The sequence below is a fragment of the Dendroctonus ponderosae genome, unplaced genomic scaffold (genome assembly GCF_020466585.1).
Source record: "Dendroctonus ponderosae isolate FM_Combo_2020 unplaced genomic scaffold, Dpon_F_20191213v2 Dpon_F_20191213_1, whole genome shotgun sequence".
Classification (NCBI taxonomy): Eukaryota; Metazoa; Arthropoda; class Insecta; order Coleoptera; family Curculionidae; genus Dendroctonus; species Dendroctonus ponderosae.
The window spans coordinates 62,474,000-62,494,684 of NW_026017110.1; the positions used below are offsets into that span (position 1 = coordinate 62,474,000).

General features: G+C 36.4%; 4 protein-coding genes across 10 annotated transcripts in view; 3 read left to right on the forward strand and 1 right to left on the reverse strand.

Annotated features, from left to right (window-relative positions):
• LOC109540988 (pair-rule protein odd-paired) overlaps positions 1–7,765 on the forward strand; it is a 104,796-nt gene extending 97,031 nt beyond the window's left edge. For both annotated transcript variants that reach the window (XM_048661616.1, XM_019909602.2), the window contains 5 exons: positions 4,189–4,589; positions 5,758–6,031; positions 6,397–6,623; positions 6,748–6,948; positions 7,003–7,765. In XM_048661616.1, the coding sequence (XP_048517573.1) occupies positions 4,274–4,589; positions 5,758–6,031; positions 6,397–6,623; positions 6,748–6,948; positions 7,003–7,100 (1,116 nt within the window). In that variant the 5' untranslated portion in view covers positions 4,189–4,273 and the 3' untranslated portion in view covers positions 7,101–7,765. The remainder of the gene's footprint in view (positions 1–4,188; positions 4,590–5,757; positions 6,032–6,396; positions 6,624–6,747; positions 6,949–7,002) is intronic.
• Positions 173–4,027, reverse strand: LOC109540986 (prolyl endopeptidase). Of its 4 annotated transcripts, none has more exons than XM_019909596.2 (13): positions 3,804–4,027; positions 3,452–3,534; positions 3,182–3,389; positions 2,924–3,127; positions 2,705–2,787; positions 2,469–2,608; positions 2,056–2,215; positions 1,794–1,994; positions 1,554–1,739; positions 1,239–1,501; positions 808–1,157; positions 561–751; positions 173–506 (listed from the first exon to the last, which is right to left on the reverse strand). In XM_019909596.2, the coding sequence occupies exons 2-13, from the start codon at positions 3,515–3,517 to the stop codon at positions 438–440; spliced, it is 2,121 nt and encodes a 706-aa protein (XP_019765155.2). In that variant the 5' UTR covers positions 3,518–3,534; positions 3,804–4,027; the 3' UTR covers positions 173–437. The 4 variants fall into 4 exon arrangements, with proteins under 4 accessions (XP_019765155.2, XP_019765156.2, XP_019765157.2 ...); XM_019909597.2 differs by having other exon boundaries at positions 3,452–3,548; XM_019909598.2 differs by lacking the exon at positions 3,804–4,027 and adding an exon at positions 3,603–3,761.
• A 2,532-nt stretch (positions 7,766–10,297) lies between the features above and the next one.
• On the forward strand, positions 10,298–17,807 carry LOC109540987. Of its 3 annotated transcripts, XM_019909599.2 has the most exons (5): positions 10,298–12,187; positions 12,808–12,861; positions 13,371–13,529; positions 14,157–14,555; positions 14,616–17,807. In XM_019909599.2, exons 1-5 carry the CDS (start codon positions 10,905–10,907, stop codon positions 14,776–14,778), a joined length of 2,058 nt encoding a protein of 685 aa, XP_019765158.2. In that variant the 5' UTR covers positions 10,298–10,904; the 3' UTR covers positions 14,779–17,807. The 3 variants fall into 3 exon arrangements, with proteins under 3 accessions (XP_019765158.2, XP_019765160.2, XP_019765159.2); XM_019909600.2 differs by lacking the exon at positions 12,808–12,861 and having other exon boundaries at positions 10,306–12,187; XM_019909601.2 differs by lacking the exons at positions 12,808–12,861; positions 13,371–13,529.
• Positions 17,808–18,107: 300 nt separating this feature from the next.
• LOC109540855 overlaps positions 18,108–20,685 on the forward strand; it is a 17,877-nt gene continuing 15,299 nt past the window's right edge. The window contains exons 1-2 of the mRNA XM_048669220.1: positions 18,108–18,460; positions 19,084–19,122. Of these exons, the coding sequence (XP_048525177.1) occupies positions 18,128–18,460; positions 19,084–19,122 (372 nt within the window). The 5' untranslated portion in view covers positions 18,108–18,127. The remainder of the gene's footprint in view (positions 18,461–19,083; positions 19,123–20,685) is intronic.

Sequence of the window (20,685 nt, forward strand, 5' to 3'; positions counted from 1 at the left end):
ATAAAATACATAGATATTGGTGTAAATCAGTTTTGTTGGATGCAATAATGCTATACAAAAAAAAATCATGAATCCACTCATGCATTACCATAAAGTATAAAGAATAAACAATACTTTTTCGACCGGACCACGGTCAATTAATCAGAATAACTATATGATGGCAACTTGGATATTAAAATCCGTACAAAGAAAGGTATATAAAATAAAATGTGTATACAATATATAAAAAAAGTATATAAAGCAATTTTTGCTCAAAATACTGCGCCAAGCACTTTGAAACTATACAATAGGAAAGTGTGTAATAACACACATGACATTCGCTAAGCTAAATTACAATTTTTTATCCCAGTCTACGGCTTGCCTTATGAATAACTGCTTTTTTATTGGTTTGGTTTTGGTTTTCAATTCATTCAAGTGCTTGGATAAGTCTTTTTTATTCACTGTTCGGAAAAAGGCAAGCCGAGGGCTTTAGAAATAAAGCAAAAGATTTCGGTCATTTCCTCAATCTGAAAGGTTGATATGTGTCCGAAAAAATGAAGATAAGTTTTTTAAACACTTACCATTTTTGCAGTTGGTTTTCCAGCTCCGTGGCCAGCTTTTGTTTCAATGCGAATTAACAGCGGGTTTTCTTGTTGGGGCAAATTTCCAATTTTCTCTTGCAATTCAGCACAAAACTTTAGAGAATGTAAAGGCACAACTCGATCATCATGATCGGCAGTTAGAAGTAGGGTTGCTGGGTATTGCGCTCCATCTGGAAAAGAAAGGTTGTTCATAAATTTTAACTATTGGATAAATTTATGTACATACTCTTGGGAACTGTGATATTGTGAAGTGGTGAATATTTGTAAAGATATTTGAATTCATCTTCTTCATCTGAGCAGCCATAATCTGACTTCCAGGCATAGCCAATTGTAAACTTGTGGTATCTCAGCATGTCTAAAACGCCAACTTGGCAAATGGCAGCTCCAAATAGTTCCGGTGCCTGATTAATGCAGGCAGCCACCAGAAGTCCCCCGTTGGATCCTCCCTGAATAGTCAGTTTACTCGCACTTGTATAGTTTTCTTCAATAAGGTACTTTGCGGCATGTTGGAAGTCGTCAAAACAATTTTGCTTGTTTGCAAATCTACCTCCATTGTGCCAATTGTCTCCATATTCGCTAACATTAATGTATAATATAAATATTACCAACTTCGGATAATTTGCATCACTTCAACAGTCAAGTCGATTAAGTTCTTACCCTCCTCCTCGAATATTGGCCAAAGCGTAGACCCCATTAAAATTACCAACAAACACTAGTCTCGATATGGCAAACGAAGGAGTCAAATTTACGTTGAATCCACCGTAGCCGTACAGTAGACAGGGTTGCGATCCATCATTCACAAACCCGATTTTATTAATAATAAACATCGGGATGTTTGTGCCGTCTTTGCTTTTATAAAACACTTGCTTGGTTTCGTATAAAGATGGATCGAAGTCAGCGACTTTGGTTTCGTAATACCTCTAAACCCCAAGATGAAATGTTACAAGTGTTCCAAATATCAGATTATTTTACCTCTTCGGTGATTTGATCTCCATTAAATTGCACTCTATAAATTATGCTCGGTGTGAGAAACGAGCAAACACTGTAAAACATTTCTGAGTGGTGCCTCTTTCCGCTGATTTCACTCACTGTTCCAACGTCTAATTTGAAATCGTAAATTTTATTTCCAGTGTTAATATCGAAAATATGCATGGTATGCTAAAAAGAAGCAAATATAATATCATCGCCTTGTATTCGTTTAATCTCTCTCACTTTAACATCTTTTAAATAGCAAATGACCAGCATTGTTTTATTAATCACTTTTACGTCATGCAGAACATCCTTCGGATGTTCGGCAATCAGATTTGTCCACTCTGATTCTGACGGATTGTTAAAATTGATAATGATTATTCTGTAATTCATCGCGTCTTTATTGGTTCTAAAATAGAACTTGCTGCCCACGTTAGTAATATACTAAAAATGAAGATCATTATTTTAGCAGAACTGATTCGCCCCTTGTGCAAGTAGCTACTACCTTATAATCAGCATCAAATGTTGTTACTACTGGCGTTAATTCCAACGGTTTATTAATTCGGTTAGTTGGATCTATTCTTGCGAAATATAGCAGATTGTTTTTGCACCCCTTTATTGGCGTTATCACCAAATATGTGCCGCAATGACTTACACAGGCACCCCTGTAAATGTTTTGAAAAATCTGCTAGAATTCAATCAACGTGCGAGAAATGAACCAAAATCTCTTAAAAAGGTCTTACTTTCAACAGCCCTTTTTAGACAATACAGGGGGCTGATAAGTTTTTGCCTATATTTCTGGAACTATTTGAGGTACACTTTTCCATTAATCAAAAGCGGAGATTTTGGGGTATTCTACGCAAAAAAACTATTCTGCTGTTCTGATTTTAATGCATATTAGTGACTCGTTTGACTTACATTCTGAGCTCTTTGTCTTCAAATTCAACCACTACTACATCTTGAGATTGATCAGTTCCCAGTTCGTGATAATAAAGCTTTTGATTTTCACTCGAAGTAGTTTCTGACCCATCGGCTTTTCCCGTCTGATTTAAGTACCCCTGCAAAAAACAGTAGTAGTGAGATTAGAATTGACTGGAAAAGAAGGCTGGATTTAAAAGGGCCAAGGCATAAAATATGTCAGATTTTATACTTACTCCGTAAAAAAATCCTTTATTATCATGCATCCATGTCATTGGGGAATATTTAACTTTTTTCAGTGTTTCAGGATGATCTTCACCTACACATCAATAAAAATTAAAATATAGGTACTCTTTGGCCATCTGCATGCTGTGATGGTTTCAAGGAATCGCATAAAATTAGTCCCATTATGAGGAAGTAAGCGCTATATATGAATTTGGAGCACTTGAACAAACCTGTTTCAACATCTCTAAAGCGTATTTCAATCCAATCAGATCCACTACTGCTCAGTCCATAAGCAAAAGTGCTTCCATCATCTGAAAAACAGTTGCCTGAGAGGGCTACAGTGCCATCTTCGGAAAAACCGTTCAAATCCAGAAACACCCTTTCTTTGCCTTTCAGGGAATCCTGAACATATAATACGCTCTGATTTTGTAGACCTAAAATCCATTGTTCTATTGAACTACATGTGTTCTTCAGACTCGCTCACCTACCAGTATTTCTATATTGAAAATATTTGTTTCCATGCTTAAAGGGAACTGAAAACCTCATGAAGTCCCAAAGTTGCGTTATTCTACTTCTAATCGAGTCTTTATAAGGGCAGTTCTCCAGATAAGGTCTGCTAATTTCATTTTGAGCATTGACGAAACTCCGCGTTTCTTCTGAGTCTGGATCCTCCAACCAGCGGTAGGGATCGGAAACCTGAAGAAAACTCAGCAGTTCATTAATATGTTCTAGTGCTCTGAAGCACGATTTGTCCTTACCTGAGTCCCAAAAAAATCGTCTTTTACAGTTTCATCTCGTCGAGGTTTTGGGTACGTGAACGACATGGTCCTATGCAAGGGCACTGAAAATAAATTTCTAACAACTTGGAGATTAAAAGCAGACGAAATGAAGAGAAAGCTTTTTTATTACCTAAATTTACCAAAATTTCGAGCTATGAAATGCATTAAATGATTAGTTTATGTAAATATTTAGGTTAGATTAAACGTCATAGGATTCTTTCACCTTGAGACCCCATAAGCAAATTAAAATGTGAAAAATAATCTCTAATAATTTAAAAATGTATTAAGTAAATTTCAAATTCGCAAATAATGAAATACAAATCCACTTTACATTGTTATGGCTCCAGCTGCGAATTCTTCTTCCGTTCGAATCTATGGTTAGTTTCTTTATCTTCCCACGCTTGTAGATGGTGGAAAATAAGTTAAATGTTGTTTTTATTTGGCATATGCATAATGAGTGGATAAATTATGAACATTTTCAAATAAATACCACAATTCCTGCGTTTATTACACGGATATACATTATCTAATTATGCAAATGTTCTAATGAAAGAGATGTTATAAATATTGCTGCGGAAAAGTAAAATATTTGCCCAAAACCATGTACAAAAAAACACAAACTTAACAAATATTGGAACAATACAACTGATAAACTCACATTTAAATGTTCAACGTGAATAAACATCCAAATGAGCACGTTTCCCTCCATTTTGCAGCGCCCTCTGGATCGACGGCATTGTTGTTTTGATTGTGGATGTGTGATTTAATTTTGTTAAAGTCTCGGAAATTTGACTAAAAAAAATGTTTTCCACACCGAAAAGAAATAAACTTTCGCCGAATGGTGATAGTGAAGTGATTCTGACGCCGAACAGTCGAGTTTTAAAGGTCTCTTGCTTTAATATCGCAGACAAAGCGATGGAAAATGCAAGCAGCCCAAGCCATCACGAAAAAACTGTTATATCGCCTGGGGAGACAAGGCGAGGGAGGCCTAGGGCTGATGTTCTGACCACTCTGATCCTTGAAGGCTCCACCTCGCCCAGTTCCATTAAATGCATGTATTGCAATCGGGTCTTTCCCAGGGAAAAGTCCCTGCAAGCCCATCTCAGAACACACACAGGTGAGTGGCAAACAGTTTAAATACTGCCGTTATTTAAATGTCTGTTGATTACTTAATAAGCGTACACAATTCATTCCTAAATCCATCAGGCTTGGCCATCGGAATTCCATGGCAAAGCCATTGAGAAACTTTAAATCCGCTTCTATTTATATAACCTCAGGTTACCACCTGTGTTAAATCTGTGGCCTTTAATTTACCTTTAAAAGTCAGTGTACCTTGAAGTTTCCAAGAATTCTAACTGATCAAGCTCATTCTTTGTCAGACTTTCAGGTTATATTATTTATTTTGATAGTTTATTAGTTAATGTTAAGTTCACTTTGGCTTCATTTTCTCCAATGAATGAAAATATCCAATTCTTCTCTACAATGTTAAATTTCAAGTGCACATAAGTATGTCCAGGACTGCTCTACTTTTTTCTCCCTATACATACATATTTAACCGCATTTGCCCTTTTTAAAATCGTTATTGTGTTAATATTTATTAATTAATGACCGGAACTTGTTTTCTTGATTTCCGGTAGTTTTTGTATTAAGACGATCAAGAATTCCTCACTTCCATCAAAACATGAGTCTGGCATAAGAACAAATTCACGAGTTTTGCTAAAAAAATGTCTTTGAAGAACTGGACTTCAATCAGAGGAGCCAGACATTTTCTCTCAGTTCAAGTTAGGCCAGATCGAGTTTTTTCATCAAAAGAATATCGCAGTACCCTTTTGATCGTGTGCTTACGGGACACCCTGTATGTTGCCTGTAAAATGTGACACAATAGCAGCACTAGAGAACCTGCGAGGAAAATGCGAAACCCGAAGAGAAAATATGGGCTTTAAAACTCTCAATCAACTCTTATTCTATTGGTTCATCGACCGCTTAATTTGACCAATTACAAAAAGATAGTTTCCGAAAAGGGCTATAAAAAAGAACATCTCTGATGCTGAAGCCGATCTGCTGTTTCCAACTGTCCCTGAGGCAAATGCCCTAGAGACCAAAACGTTGATAATTTCGCTCCTATTTCCTTAAAGGTCCCTGAAAATGACTTATTAGGTCTATAACAAAAAATATTTCTGTAAGTAGTATCTTGAACACTTCCATACGCTTTTAATTTTGTTTCTTGATATAAAACCTCTTAATTACTGTCAGTGGCTTGGCCTTAAAATGGGCTTTTTTTGTAGGTGAAAAGCCATACGCTTGCGACTTTCCGAGATGCACCAGAAAGTTTGCCCAATCAGGTCAACTGAAAACCCATCAGCGACTCCACACAGGAGAAAAACCTTTCATTTGTGTTGCGCCGCATTGTGCAAGACGATTTACTCATGCCAACCGACATTGCCCAGACCATCCAGAATTCACCCTGAAAAGGTTCATTGCGAAACGGGAACCTCTTGATAAGTCCTACGATGAGACGCACACGGCGGAAATCAGGGAATGGTTACAGAATTTTGATAGGTAATTCGCAGTTACTTTTCTTGCATATCACTGTGAAATTTGACTTTTAGGAGATCAGCAGAGTCTTAATGCCTTTTGTTTTTTCATGCGAAAGCTTCTGAAATAGTGTAAACGTATTTTACAATTTTGAGTGTAACGGTGTTATATAAGTACATTAATTGCTGCTCTGTTGAAAGTTGGTTTACACCAGTGATAATAACCAGTCCATATCTAGATAGTTTCATTGCTTTTGCTATTCATGTCGGCATTTTTGCTAACAACGAAGAAATATAAACGACTAAAGGGAATGTTTCGATCTTGGATCTTTGTTATTTCGATTTGAATGATCAATTGAGTGCTGAAGATCTTGCTTGACACCTTTACAGACGCTCCAAAAGTTTATCAAAATCAAACGAAAATCTGGATTCAACGCCAAGGAAGTCCATCCTTTTTAAGACCGAAGAATCAATGTTTAGCAGCGGAAGTTCGACGTATTACTCTGGCTGCTCTCAAAACGGCACTGATATCGAAAACTCACCAAATTCTGAACTGGATGATCTTGAAACCTCAACATGCAGTATTTCTGAAGGTTCGGAGAATGAATTGAATTCAGGTAACACGATGAGGATTTTGACGAATACCACAATTTCGATTCAGATGAATTACCTTACTTTGAATCTTCCCTAAGTCATTGAAGAGAGAATAGTTTAATGCAATAACAACAATTTTTAATAAAGGTTCGCCACAGCCAAAGCCCTCAGAACTGCCCAAGAAGCGATGGTTACGTGAAGCTACCCAAGAGCAAAGACTTTGGGATTCCACTACAGATTTGGCATCTCCTATAAATTGGGGTGAAGATGGATATACTGAAGAACCCAGTCCTGTAGAAGTTGCCGAAAATCAGAAGCGCCCTTCCGTTCTGGTTTGTGTGCAAGGGGGTAAGTTGGAACACTCATCACACTTGTCTCTTCTCTACTTTGCTGGTATTTTAGGAAAGAGCAAAGAAATATCAAATGATGAAATTCAGGGAGCTATGGCATTGGTTGAAATGAAAAATGGCCTAAATTGCAATTATAGTTACAGAATATAACTAGAATCGATTTAGAAAATGATTGAGGGACACGAATGGTTTGTTATAAAATTGGGAACATCTTATAGCGCCACTGAAAATTTAATTTATTTGGTAGAGTAAGATGTTATTTGAGGTCTCGTTGTCGTGGGAGCACTTTCAACAAGACATCAATTTGTCTGCTATCATTTTGCAAGCGCCTCCATGAACACGAGGGTTTCTTATCAGATATTTTTACAATTTTATTTGTTATTGTTAAACTTCTGATCTGAAGTAATAGATTCCTGCTTTTTATTAAGTTTTTTTTGAAATGTGGTACCTTTAGTTATTTATTCATGTTATGTTTGTTCCTATGGGAGGAATTCCGATTGTTTTATTTGCAAATTCAGTCCTTTTGAATTGGTTTTACGACATGAAAGTGAACAAACATTTTGCATTTTATTCAATGAAATTATCAAATTGTAACGCATGTTTTTTAATGCGATTTTTTCCTTTTGTAAATACGTCTTGACCGCTTCCTATTTATGTCTTCAGCGATTGTAAGTTATAGTTTTGTGCACTTAAGGTTTATTTATAATAATTTTCACCCGAAACTAACAATTATAGTTGGTTGTACCGATGATCAATCGTAAACATGTATTACAAAATTTTGTGACTTTTGTGAAATATGAATCCTTTAACATGTATTTTGTTTATTATTTCTCGAAAAAATACTGCGTGATGATTATAATTCAACTGGTTAAAGTCCGTGTCCCATGCATCCGTTTATTCGATGATACGAAAGTGTTTCTATTGGTTGGAGGACACAGGCTTTAATCCACTGTGAAGAAATCTGCAGTGCAGTCGTCAGTGTGGAAAAATTGTTTCTTTACTATCAGCCCTTTTCAAATTTGTTTTAAATATTCATTCACTAAGTACTACCCTGCACAGAGATGCCAGGTCTACCGATTTTTCGGCAGGTCTACCGATTTGTCAAGGAACCTACCGATCATCGGTAGATCGGTGCAGACCATGCAGATTTCTACCGAAAAGTAACAAACAAAAATTTCCGTGGATTACTTAAAATAATATAACATATTTCCATTCATGATTAAAGTACTAGGTAATGGCAGATATTTTATTTTAGCACACCTAGTATTTTAGAGTTCTTTTTCAAACATAAAATGAATCAAGCCTGCCATATAGATCATAAATATGATAAAATTATGTTTTATGGATCCTTCAATAGTGAAATCAGGTACAATTTACTTCTGATGTTGCAATAATATTTCCAAATTTAATAAATGATAGTGAATTACAAGGTCTGGACACAGAATGACGTCTGTAGCGAAATGTTGAAGAAATTTTTGAAAATATTGAAGAGTTTTGGAGCCAAGTACAAATATTGAAATATGGAGCTGATACATTCGTGTTTCCAATTTTATTTGTAACCTGCTTATTCTATCACACTTATTAGCCAAGTTGAACGGATATTTTTACAGGTCAATCTCAGGATGCAATGAACACATTCATGTATTTATGTATTCATTGTATCATGGGTTAATCTAATGAAAACTAAGTTGAGCAATAAGCTAAAAACAAGTGCAATTTCATGTTTACTTCTTTACTGACTCATGTTTATTTTAGTATTCCTGTAAGTATAAAAATTTTAAGAAACGCGCGATTTTATGGAGCTTCTAATAATGAAAGAAAAATCAGTCCTACCGATTTTCTACCGAAAAGTGTCGAGCTTATCTACCGAAACTCGATTTTCGGACCTGGCAACCCTGACCCTGCAGTCGCTACCTTAGCGAGCAAATATTAGGAGCAGGAGTTTAGCAAAACGCTATTTTTTGTCGTTTTTGTTCTCTATTGGCTAAATTGTGCTGCCACAAATATTTCGTTTTGCATCAGAGCATCAGCATGTTGAAGGAGGTAGCAAGCAAAGATCAGCCGCCCTTGTGCGACTGGCTGCTGAAGTTGTGTTTGGCCTTGAAAGACGTGTGGGCAAAGTGGGTGATGCGCACATCCACCCGCGGGTTGCGCCGGCTCGGTTTGTCTCCTGCGCAGAAAATCGGAAACAGTCCATTAGCGCTTGGTACTGGCCACAGGGGGGCTGATGGCACCTTTCACAAAATATCCCCCCAAATACTTAAAATATGCAAAATAAAAAAAAATAAAGGGGATGTTCTGTGGCTCCTCGCTTGCTTTTTGGGAACTGGCCGTTGACTGCATAGATAAAGACGAGTACTGACTGAAACAAAGCGGGTTAAGTGAAGTTCATAGGGCTGCCGCCCCTTAAACTCACCTGCTAACATACTGCAGAAAAATACCCCTGCAGCGTTGTCACTAGTTGAAAACTATCCGAATGTAATGGGCGAAATGCACGGAAAATGTTGCATATATAAGCATATTATATAGTAATCTATAGCAGCTTCCAATGCATTAGTAGTGGGTACAGATGTACATCAGTGTTAAAGTTTTATACAATTGAAAAGTATTTCACTCTTTCGACGAAATATTGCATTTACTTATAGTGCAAATTGAAAGCAAAACGTGGCAACGTATTGGAAGGTCGGACAACTGAGTTCTGGTGCACCTTGGGAAACCTTCAGTGGCGTACCAACATAATTTTACACTACACAAATGAAAGTTACTGCAAAATCGGGCTAGTTTGTAGCAAAATAACAGCCAAGGAATAGCAAATTGTGCTTGTTTTTTTTTTAAGATATGCCATAACGGAAACGAAATTTTCCTCAAACTTGAAGCTGTTGGTTATATATTTTGCAATACAGTGCGCAATCGTGGCATCCATTTTGTCATATTAGTAAAGTGGAAGGGGATTTGACGCACCATTGATTGCCACATGTAATTTTTTTACTGCCTTAAATCTATTGATTGAAATGCTATAGAATATGCAAATGGTTTCGGGATAGAATAACCTTCTATCCCGCAAAAAACAGAATATATCTGGATACGATAGAGGCTAATACTAACGCCCATTATGTTACAAACAACTTGAAAAAGCCCATAGCAATTTTAAACCGACTGAAAGAAACTAGTAGATCCGGTTTGGTCGGATTTGCGTTTATTTATGGGTTAAAGCGCAAAAATGTCGAGAATCAGAAATATCCTTGAACAGTTAGACCTTGGAAAGTGTGCAAATAGCCTCGCGAACCACACAACTACGTCATCACTTGTGTCGTCACAGTCTCTAACTGTCAATGGACGTGTGTGATTGGTTGGCGAGTGCGGTTGGCGGCCATCTTCTAATGATCGTCCGAAAGGTGGCTCTAAATCCTCCTCAAGTGAAGTAGAGGACCCTGAAGAGAGGCTAGCGAGAAGTTACCGTCGAAACCCGACAACAACCGAGGGGAAGTATTAAAGCCGAGACCGAGCGTTGTCGAACTCGCCCGTGAGGTTCTGTGGTATGACAGGAACGGAACGCGCTGACTCCTTCAAAAAACGTTTATTATTAAAACAATTCGGATAAATGTGTGTGAATTATGTGAATATTGCACGGGCGAAACTGTGAAGCAACGTCGTATACCCTCGTTCAGCTCCATTTTACAGAACTAGCAATATTAAAGTCAGTACAACGTCAAGTGTTCCTGGTGATGGCGCTATGGCCGCTAAACAAGTAAGGAGTAAATCCGCCTTAACCTCATTTTAAACTTTTGTAAACAAGAAGTGACCCTAAGCAGCTATAATATAGAGGATTGCTCTCACAATTCAGCAGTCTAGGCAATCACTAGCGATGTGATGCGAAACATGGGAAATGAGTGTTTGTTGACACGACTGCGAACAACATTTCTTGACTGTTAGCCCTAAATAAAGACCAGCGCAATGAATAATAATGCAAAAAATAACTCGAACAACTCCTCTGGAAGCACATCGTCTAATAGCAACTCCACTAATACCATCAATAGTAGTGTTAAACAGGAGAAGCAAGATGATCCGGAAATCAGAGAGTTGGCTGCTAAGTTTATGGAGGCAAATAAAGCTAAAATGGCACTGCCCCAAAGAAATCAACCAACTGCGGGGCAGAGCATGAACATTCTAACATTTTTGAGCGACAAACCTAAACTGAAATCCACAACTAGCACAGAGGAAACTAAAAACATTGATGAAGAATCAGTTAAAGGTAGATTTGGATGGACTTCCATGGGTAAAGTACATATTCCATACATTATACGCTCAGGAGAAAACTACTGTGCTGTTCGGATGGTTGAAATTAAAGTTCTGAACAAGTGGTTGAATTATTTACATCAAGATCTATACAACTGTACCAACATTAGAAGTTACTACATAACCGAAGTTGAAGCCCGTCTCTTAAACGAAATTAATCTAAAGCATTGTGATTACCAGTTTGGAAGAGAGCAATTTACTTCAAGAGACTTAATAGTTCGACTGTCCGATGCAAACGAGTTTTACCAATTTTTAGGACATTGTTATCACAAGTTAGTGAATACCCTGGAAACTGAACTGACTAGTCGTTGCGGATTTATTCGAATTAATAGGGAATCAGTAGTTCCGTTTACAGTATATAATGACCAAAAATACGTGCCCCTTTTCTACTTTGAGGGCGAAACTGATAATCTTAAGCAGAGAGCTGACAAACTGGAAGGCTGGGACCTTTCCTATTTGAAGTTTTGTTGTAAAGTGCAGGGCATCAGGAATGAACTATTTGCCCATGACTCCTGCTCCGTCATTAGCTTAAGCGATATCAAAAATTACTTTCCTCCTGGGACAATTTTCGAAGACTATTGGCCCAAAAAAAATTTGGATTCGTCCCAGCTTCTGGTTTCTGGAAGAACAAGCTTGCCACAAAATGTTCATTGGACGAGACAGCCTGTTGCGCCACCAATTGCGACCCACCCGCCTCCCAGCCCTAAACCAGCTACGCAAGCCAAAGCAGCGTCCAATGGACCCATGCACAATGTGCATGTTTTTGGGAACAACTACGCTATTGCTGGCAGTCAACCTACGTATCATGCCACTCAACCCAGAGCTGCCAGCTCAGCGGTAAGGGCGACTTACTCTGCTACGTCTACCCGCCACTTGAGGCCTGCGGCTTACTATGGTAACATCGGCCAAGCTCCTCCACCTCCACTAGTTAGATCAGCAACGTAAGTACCACTTGATATCAGTTCTTTCTATGTCTGCTATCAAATTGGTTTTTCACTTTGCGTACTTATTGCATGAAGTGTTTTAACCATCTTATCGTTTTTTTTGTCAAAATGACTAGATACCCCTAGTCAGATTTGCAAGAAAAGCTGGGGATATTTTAGCAGACCATTTGGTTACAGTTGAACCAAACTAGTTCAGTTACTGAAAATGTTTGCTTCAACGTGTAAGTCAAATTCAATTTATGTACACTATACCTAGCCTCCATAATCTATCTGTAGTTGTTAGCTCATTTATATGCATAAAGTGTATGCATTTTGTATCTAACTCACTTAACTTACCGCTTAAGAAAAACACGTATTGCGCCCTACTGGCAAGATCTGTCGCATGATTTTGGTTTCATATTTTTGTATTTTAAATCATCATGTCTAATGCTGTTAGTACGTAGTGTACGTTTCAGTTAACTATGAATGATTTGCTATGTAAAATTGCCTTCGAATTCATCTATTATCTTTCAAACTATTTAGGGATGTTTGCTTGAGTATCATTGAACAGCTCTATTTCTGTAAGACGAATGAGAGTAACTATCCCATTAATAAAGTGAACTTTTTTTCCTGGATAGTTATCGCTTTAATCCGGCAGCAGCCTGTGATCAGAGGCTGGATGATAGCTCTTGGTGAGTCTAGTGGATTGGTGTTTTAAAGAAAAGTTAGAGACATTAACAGAGTGATTCAATACGACGGATTCGATTAGTTATCATACGTTAAGTAAAAGGTTATATCGTTATTTTAAATCCCAAAGTAAATTAGTTGAATCACTTTGTATTCACAGAGCAGTGGCACAGGTTAATCTTTCTAGACCTGATTTACATTTTACGTTTCATACTGAGATTCATTGAGGCATGTTAGATTTGAAAGCAGAATGAGAAATATCTGAAAAAGACCCCGTTTTCGTCCACTAAGAAAAAATGTGAAAGGTGCTTATTTATGTTGTTTCTGTTGGCCAGGTTTACCGCCCCCAAACGCACCTGCATTTAAAATTCATATAAAAAGAACGCGTTGATAAGCTTGTATGCGAATTTTACATAATTTTCTGCTATTGCTTGGTATAAATATGTAAGTAGCATCATGCAGCTTTAGTTAAACAGTTATTTCACGTTTGGTCTTACTGCAGATTTATTTGCAGGATGGGTCAATACAATCCCCCAAAAAACACTGGTAACAACTACATGGTTGTTGAGCTTCCTAACAATTATCATCCAGGAACTCCACAAAGTAACTACCCTCCACCACCACTGCTGCAACACATGAATGGGTCCATATCAAGATATGATGTTCCCCAAAGGTAGTTAAACATCACATTTGTTGATGTTTATTACTTTGTCAGATTAGTAGGAACTTCTTTTCAAATGAGACAAAATCATATTTAATGATTGGTAGTGTTGTTTAGGTAACTGTGTTGTTCCACTGGGTGGAAGTGGAAGGCAAACTTGAAAACTTAAAAGTATTTCAATATATCAACTTTGTTCTGATTACTTACTTACTTAATATGATAGTTTTTGTTTAATTACGTTTTTATATTATAGTTTCTTTAAAGTACATACAATTGTTTCATTGAAGTACGTACAGTTCTCTGTACGCTGCATAGAAATGGTCCTACCTTAAATAGATAACTGTCGTTGTTTTTCAGAAACCAAACATCAGAACAGAACAATCGCATATGCTTGATGTGAGATCATTTAATACTTATTGAATATATATGTGACTGGAAACGAAAGCAAATCGGGATTGTACGTAAATGTATTAAATGATCCCAGCTGAAGCAGCTGTTCATTCTTTTCTGATCTAATGTTTGGTTGATAAAAAAAAGTCCAAGTTTAAAGTGGGCCAATTTCTATTCACGTAAGTGTACGATGTTGACACAGGCCCTTGTTTAGTTGAATTGATACAGTCATGTTTTAATTGATTTCAGCAATTTTGGTACAAACCGATCGTTAGACACAATTGTAAATCAAAATCCGGCGCATCAAGCATCGTCTAGGACACAGACAACCGTCTCGACTGCACAAGAGAATAATCCAGCCTTAACTAACGGAAGGTCATTACTAAACAACTCAGGCAGTAGGAACAAACTAATAAATCTACCTGAATCAAGCCCTCCTCAAACAGCAGGCCCTAACATTCCATATAAAATGCAGAAAGCTCAGGTTCAAGGAAAAATGCTTAGTTTAATAAACATGAAAGTAAATGTATTCACGGAGCATCTCGTCACATTGCAAGACTTGGTTATGACCTTTTTTAATGGGGTACCTGTGCAGAGCTGCCTCAAAGTCATGGAAGTTTTAGGCATTGAGGTTTATAATGCGAACGCGTAAGTGTTGTCTACTTCTAACACTCATCAAAAATCTAATATGTCAATTATTTATTTCAGCGGCCAAATGCAGGTACTTATTGAGAATGGCAAGTGTACAAATAGGCATGAAGCAGTACCTTTAGTTCAAGTAAGAAATGTGATAGATTATATGCCACAGTTGAAGTATATGTTGAGTGGAATGTTATCTGAGGGGCCCGGTAAAAGACAAAGAAATAGCTAGGGGTCAATTATTTGGAGGCCACCATGGACGAATGATGAGCCACCTAGTTTCGAAGTGCCACCGCGGATAGACAATTCACCATGCCTCCACGCATCTCCTACCGTTAATATGTTCAGTGAAATTCGGAAAAAATATCAATCACTTACTCAATTGGAAAAATTGGCTGAAAATTATGTTACTAACGTGGGCGATGCATATTGGGATCACATGTCAAATTATCTGCTGGACGCTACTATCCAGTATCATCTGGATAACAGTTTGTTGAAACAGGAAACTAAGGCTCAGAGTAAGTTATCCTTGAATGACCCTCGATTTAATTGTTATTGGTGAGGAAGGGCACATCTATTTTTTAAAAGTTTGTTCCTATGAGAGTGTAAATCCATATAGACATTATTCAAAGTTGAAGTACATCGTATTGTATTTATATGGTTTATGCTGATATTTTATCATTTTTTTTACGTTTAAATAACCCTGTAAGGAATGTGCGTAATGTGACACTTTTACAGATATTTCAATTTAAATTAATTATTTATGTAATAGATACATGGAGTATGCAACATACAGAAAGATATCTAATTAAATATGTCAAAATCGCACAACGTTTTCCTTTGGCAGCCAAATTAGTTTCTGACAATTTTACATCTTGTACATGTAATTAATTGTCGGTTAAGTTAAGAAATAAATTGAACCGATTTTATTTATGTTGCATACTTTAGTTTTAATAGTTTTTAATCATCTGGTTGTATTTCGACAGTCGCTTTTGAAATAGATTTATCATGTAAAGCAATTATCACTATGCCACACTCTCATGGAAGAATGATCAATTATTTCGAGTTAAAGTACAAAAAGTACAATTGAATTTAAAGTGATGAACTACTTGAATATTCTTCTTAAGGGAGCATACACAACATACAAGGCATACGCTTTACTTGATACGACTCGTCAAAATCAACAGTCGTTCGGTTGGATACACTTCTAAATTCACCAGTCAAATATGTAACTGTAAGGAAACTGCCAATATTTTCTTTGAACATTTAATACAGATTAAAAAGCGGCTAGGTATTACTGTTTAAGTTGGTTGGAATCTCACAATGAAACAATTCATTTTGATAACAGTATTGAATTTGATTGCTGAATTTGTACGTTTAAATGTTATTAATTTATAGTTTTTGAGTGGCATTTGTATAGTTAATTTAAAGGAGAATATCTGTCCATAGCATCCGTTATAAGGATTATTTATTTTAGGTAAACAGTATATCCTAACTAGCTGTTAACTTAATGTGAATTTGTCCATGGTAGGGGTTAAATAGAAATATGTAATCCGAAACAATATGTAGCTGAAACATTTCAATTTCCATTTTATCTTTAACTCTCATATAATTTTCAATTCTTTGGCAACGCGTTGTCTTGTCTCGAACTCCATGTGACTCAATACGTTTTAAAGATTCCGTTTCATCTTAAACTTGTCTATATGTTTAAAAAAAGGGTTGCAAATTAATTTATAACGCAAAAATGCTTATTTATGAGCGTATGCATTTGGGGTTGAGCTCCAAAGCAAGATGTTGCCAAAATGTGAGTCTTAAGTTTGTTTATTCATCACCTATATCTACGGTTTTTTAGCAGGTTTGCATTCGTAATCACAGTGTCTGTTGTTTGTTGGAACATAAAAAGCGAAACTGGCTCTGATAATCTGAGTCAACTATGATGTGACCTTAAAACATGCGTGAGTGTAACTTGCGCTTTTATTTTGTATCATTTTTATTAAATAATAAAACTATTAATTTTCGCAGACACACCTTAAAAACAGCTGTCGAAGATCACAACCCAAATGTTCTATTTAATAATGGGCTATATGTTTAGAAACAATGCATTTATACTTTTTAGTGTCCAATTTGTTATATCAGAGTAAAAGGTACATCTTCAATGTAGTTCGGTCGCAAGCCAGGGTAATATGCAAATGTAGTGATTTTGCATTTTGTGCCAATTTCATAAATTCGCTTGATTAAAAGTCTTCAAGCTCCTTGTTCTGATGATAATAGTTTTGAGATTACTAGATTGTGTAGTTCACCGACGAATATGTGATATTTGTTTTATTTTCTTCTGATGACGAGCCTTAAGATGCTGATTGTTATCACACATTTGCAAGTAGAAAGGAGTGTTACTGTGCAATTTAATAATCGTAATTTTTTAAACGTTTTGCTAGTTAAAGAGGTGATGAATTAACGATCTGCGTATTTTGTGTTAAGTAAGAGAGCTAAGACCGTACATATGTTTAGCATGTAATGATGGAGTTATAGGTAACATTTATCAAACCTGTATTATTTATATATAAATTTAATTTTTTGAGATTTCCATGTTTGATTTTTGCCAGCACAATTAACGTTGAGGATATTTGGAAATATGAATGCATTATTTCGTTTGCTTCGTATTAATATGATTTCCCCTAAATAGACCAAAAATTTACACATTCAGTATACGTTTATCAGCTCTAGTTGCTTCACTTATATACAGTTTTGAATAACATATAAGGGTGTAGTATATTGTACATAAATAAATTATTTTGCTTTTTTCTGTGAAAAAAAAAGGGGGAACCAATTTCTCTGATTACAAAGACTCTTCGAGTGCTTGACCTTGTATTACCAGTTAGAAGGTATTTTGTTATGGAATAAGGAAAATTATTTACAAGAATAATAGATACGTAAATATTAAGAAATTTGTAATTATACTTAATTTTTGGCTCTCTTGAATATTTGATTATTCTTTGATATAAGAACTGAACGAGAGTTATTGGCACACAAATTTCTCCCACTAAACCACTTTTTAAATGTAAAAATGAAAGAACTGTTTTCTCTCTCTCGGAAAACTTCCCTTTAGTAAGAACAATGTATAAACACTTCTAATTTTACTAAATAGTGTGCAGTTAATTTGTTAATTGGCAAGTTTGTTTCATACTATTAGTAGTCTTAATATTACGATAAATGTACATAAACAGACATTACTCAAATACATCTTTTAAGTTCTATTACTAAGCTGTATGGTTTTATTTCGTGTGAAACCACGAGAAAATAATTTTATAACTGAGTATAATTATGATTTGATTGAAAGCTGGAACGATAACTTTAATGAGTCAACCTGCGGCCTATAAAGTGAATGCACTTGATGTTGACAAACAGTATTAAACTTCTAAAAATAAATTAGCGCGTGCTATAAGGGATGAGAAAAGGGGCGAATTAGCGCAGTAATAAGTTCGTGTCAACCCCAAATCGAAATACAAGTCAGCTGAGTGCGCGAGTATTTGTGCGCGTTTCGAGAGGTGCTTCCTCATTTCAGTGAGGATTTATCTGCTGCAATGGACAGAGTGTTAAAACGAGTGGGCCTTTCAAAAAGGCCACAATTAGATAACGAAACGAATGTAACAGTAGAAGAAAGCCTTCAAATTCGACGAAGAAGACGATCGAAATCTCGGAGAAGAACGCGCGCCAACCCGGAAATAAACAAAAAGTCACGGGGAATATTTAATATTGATTGGGATGTTGTAAAAGATTGTAGATCTTGCAAATCTAAAGCGATCACCAGACGATTTTGCAGTAAGAAATCGGATAACGAACTTTACAGATCCAATAGTTTCAAGTTCGAGAGGTTTACTAGAAATAGTGGCGACCTTTCACCGATCAAAAGAAAGGTGAGTCATTATTATTTCCAAATTTTTTCACCATTGTGGCGAAGAAAATTTAAATTGCATCTTTACGCGATTAGATTTTTTTCAACAATTCAGTCAACTTAGCAAAAGCATGAATTATGTCGACAGCAACAAGCAGGGCGAAATTGATTTTAGTGGGTCTTTACCTCCAGTAAAGCGAAATATCTTGAGACGTTACCTGTTTGTCTGTACCTGGTAACATTTGTGGTAAAAGATCATTGATGTTTTTTACTGCCTAAAAACATGAACTTGGTTATTACATAAATTACATAGAGCGATAGAACGTGTTTATGATCAAAAATAAACACGCGAATACTAGGCAGAGTAGCTTTGTAAAAAGTTTGTCATAATTTATTGTGGTATGATACTCCTCTGACTGATTCCAAATTGTTTGTTAAGGGAAACCTAAGTCTAGGTACTAACAATCGAAATATTGCCTTGCATTAACTTTTGCAGAAAAAGTCTATTATATAATAGAGTAAGAATAATCAGCTTTATTTGACACAGGCGATATTTATTATTTTTTAATCCTGAACTCAAGATAGAGAAGACTCTAAGTCTGAGAAATTCTGTGAATCCCCTAGTCACTTGTGTTATTGTTTCAGACCTTGATAGAATGCAATAGGCGATTTTCCAATGAACTGGTAAGTTTTACCATTCCGCAACACGTGACAAACTTTCGACCTACACTCGATTTACTGACGTTCTGCTAAACTAATTGTGATGGTTGCACGCAAACCGATCCCATTTTAGGCGTGATTGCTAAATTATTAATTGCCATTAACCTAACAGCTTTCGCGTTTATTGAAAAGTTTCTAGCAGAATTCGCTGTTTCGACGAGTCCTAATTACTGTTTCTCGTTTTAAATTAGCCAGACTTGGGAGAGAAATCTATTCAACTCGCCCTCCGGTGATAAATATTACTGGGGGTCCAAAACCATGAGAAAGTCGTTGGATAATTTCTCAATTATCTGACAAGAAATTACGTGGGATCAAACCCAATAAAGAACACCTGGAGAATTATATTCGTTCACCTCTAGTCAGCTTTAGCTGCAGATTTTGAATTCCAATTCGATTTTAATCCCGATCGCATTGTCTTTTTTTTATTTGCCGATGTTTTTCACTGCAAAAAGCGCATGGGGAATAGGGAGCTTGAATTTGATTGTTCTATGATATGAATGGATGTCGGAATGGATTTTGAAATCCGCGATTATTTTTACACGATCAGAATGTTGAAATTTGGTCTCAACCGGTACAATAATATACAGGGTGTCCGGTAAGCACACGATCAAAAGGGCACTGGGAACTGAGACATTCTTTGGCTAACTTTTATTCGGAAAAAATGTCCGGCTTCTAAATTTTTTGCCCAAAAACCCTGCAAGATTAGTGCATCGACTTAAAAAGAATCAGTTGATTCCCGAGACCAAATAAAAAGTTGTGGTAGTTTTTGTAGCAAGACGGTCAAGAATTCCTCACTTTGCTCCATCAAAACATGAGTCTTGCATAAGGACAAAGAAACCTACGATACATTTTTTTGAAGAACTGACCATCAATAGCAGAACCCAGACATTTTTTCGGATCGGATCGTGCTCATTTGCTCCAAATAATATCGCAGAACCCTTTTGATCATGCTCTTACAGGACAGCCCGTATACGAACTGCTTATTGGCGATTCCAGATAATCTGTATACTATATTTCAATTACACAATGCTCTCTGTTTCGAGCAAGAAGGGGTTTACTGATTTATCGGGGCAGTATATCAAAACTAATGCAGCATTTATCAAAATTGAAATTATGGATTTTGAAGGTAACCCCATGCCCCAAAGGCAATAAATCTGCAATAAGGTAGCGTCAATCGAAACTCGAAGGCAACTGAAATTTGATCATAACTTAATTAGGATCGAAGTGGACAGTCGCTGATTGCTGTTCGGTATACAGCAGGAAATTTAGGGGGTTCGTGTAATCACAGCTACATGCTCTATTATGAGATTTTCGATGTTTTACCATAATTGAATCAACTTCCTTCCCTTTTCTCGTTTTCATCGAATATTGTCGTAATTGTACGTACTTTCCTGACTGTGTTTCAATTCCAAATTAAAATCAAATCCTGGGCTCTTCAGTCATTTATTGTCTATTTATCAATTAAAAAAACGTTTCGGTGTTTTCCACCATCATCAGTTTCAATGTGTAGCGTTGTTGCTACTTTAA

What these genes read in the sequence shown, in the direction of transcription:
- LOC109540986 (XM_019909595.2), bottom strand. Translation starts at nt 3,637, where the DNA reads ATGCATTTCATAGCTCGAAATTTTGGTAAATTTAG. An exon ending in TTTTCAATATAGAAATACTG is followed by an intron (nt 3,128 to 3,181) that starts GTAGGTGAGCGA and finishes AATGGATTTTAG; the next exon opens with GTCTACAAAATCAGAGCGTA. An exon ending in CTTTAGAGATGTTGAAACAG is followed by an intron (nt 2,788 to 2,923) that starts GTTTGTTCAAGT and finishes ATTGATGTGTAG; the next exon opens with GTGAAGATCATCCTGAAACA.
- LOC109540987 (XM_019909599.2), top strand. Translation starts at nt 10,905, where the DNA reads ATGAATAATAATGCAAAAAATAACTCGAACAACTCCTCTGGAAGCACA. An exon ending in AGGCTGGATGATAGCTCTTG is followed by an intron (nt 12,862 to 13,370) that starts GTGAGTCTAGTG and finishes ATTTATTTGCAG; the next exon opens with GATGGGTCAATACAATCCCC. An exon ending in AGATATGATGTTCCCCAAAG is followed by an intron (nt 13,530 to 14,156) that starts GTAGTTAAACAT and finishes AATTGATTTCAG; the next exon opens with CAATTTTGGTACAAACCGAT.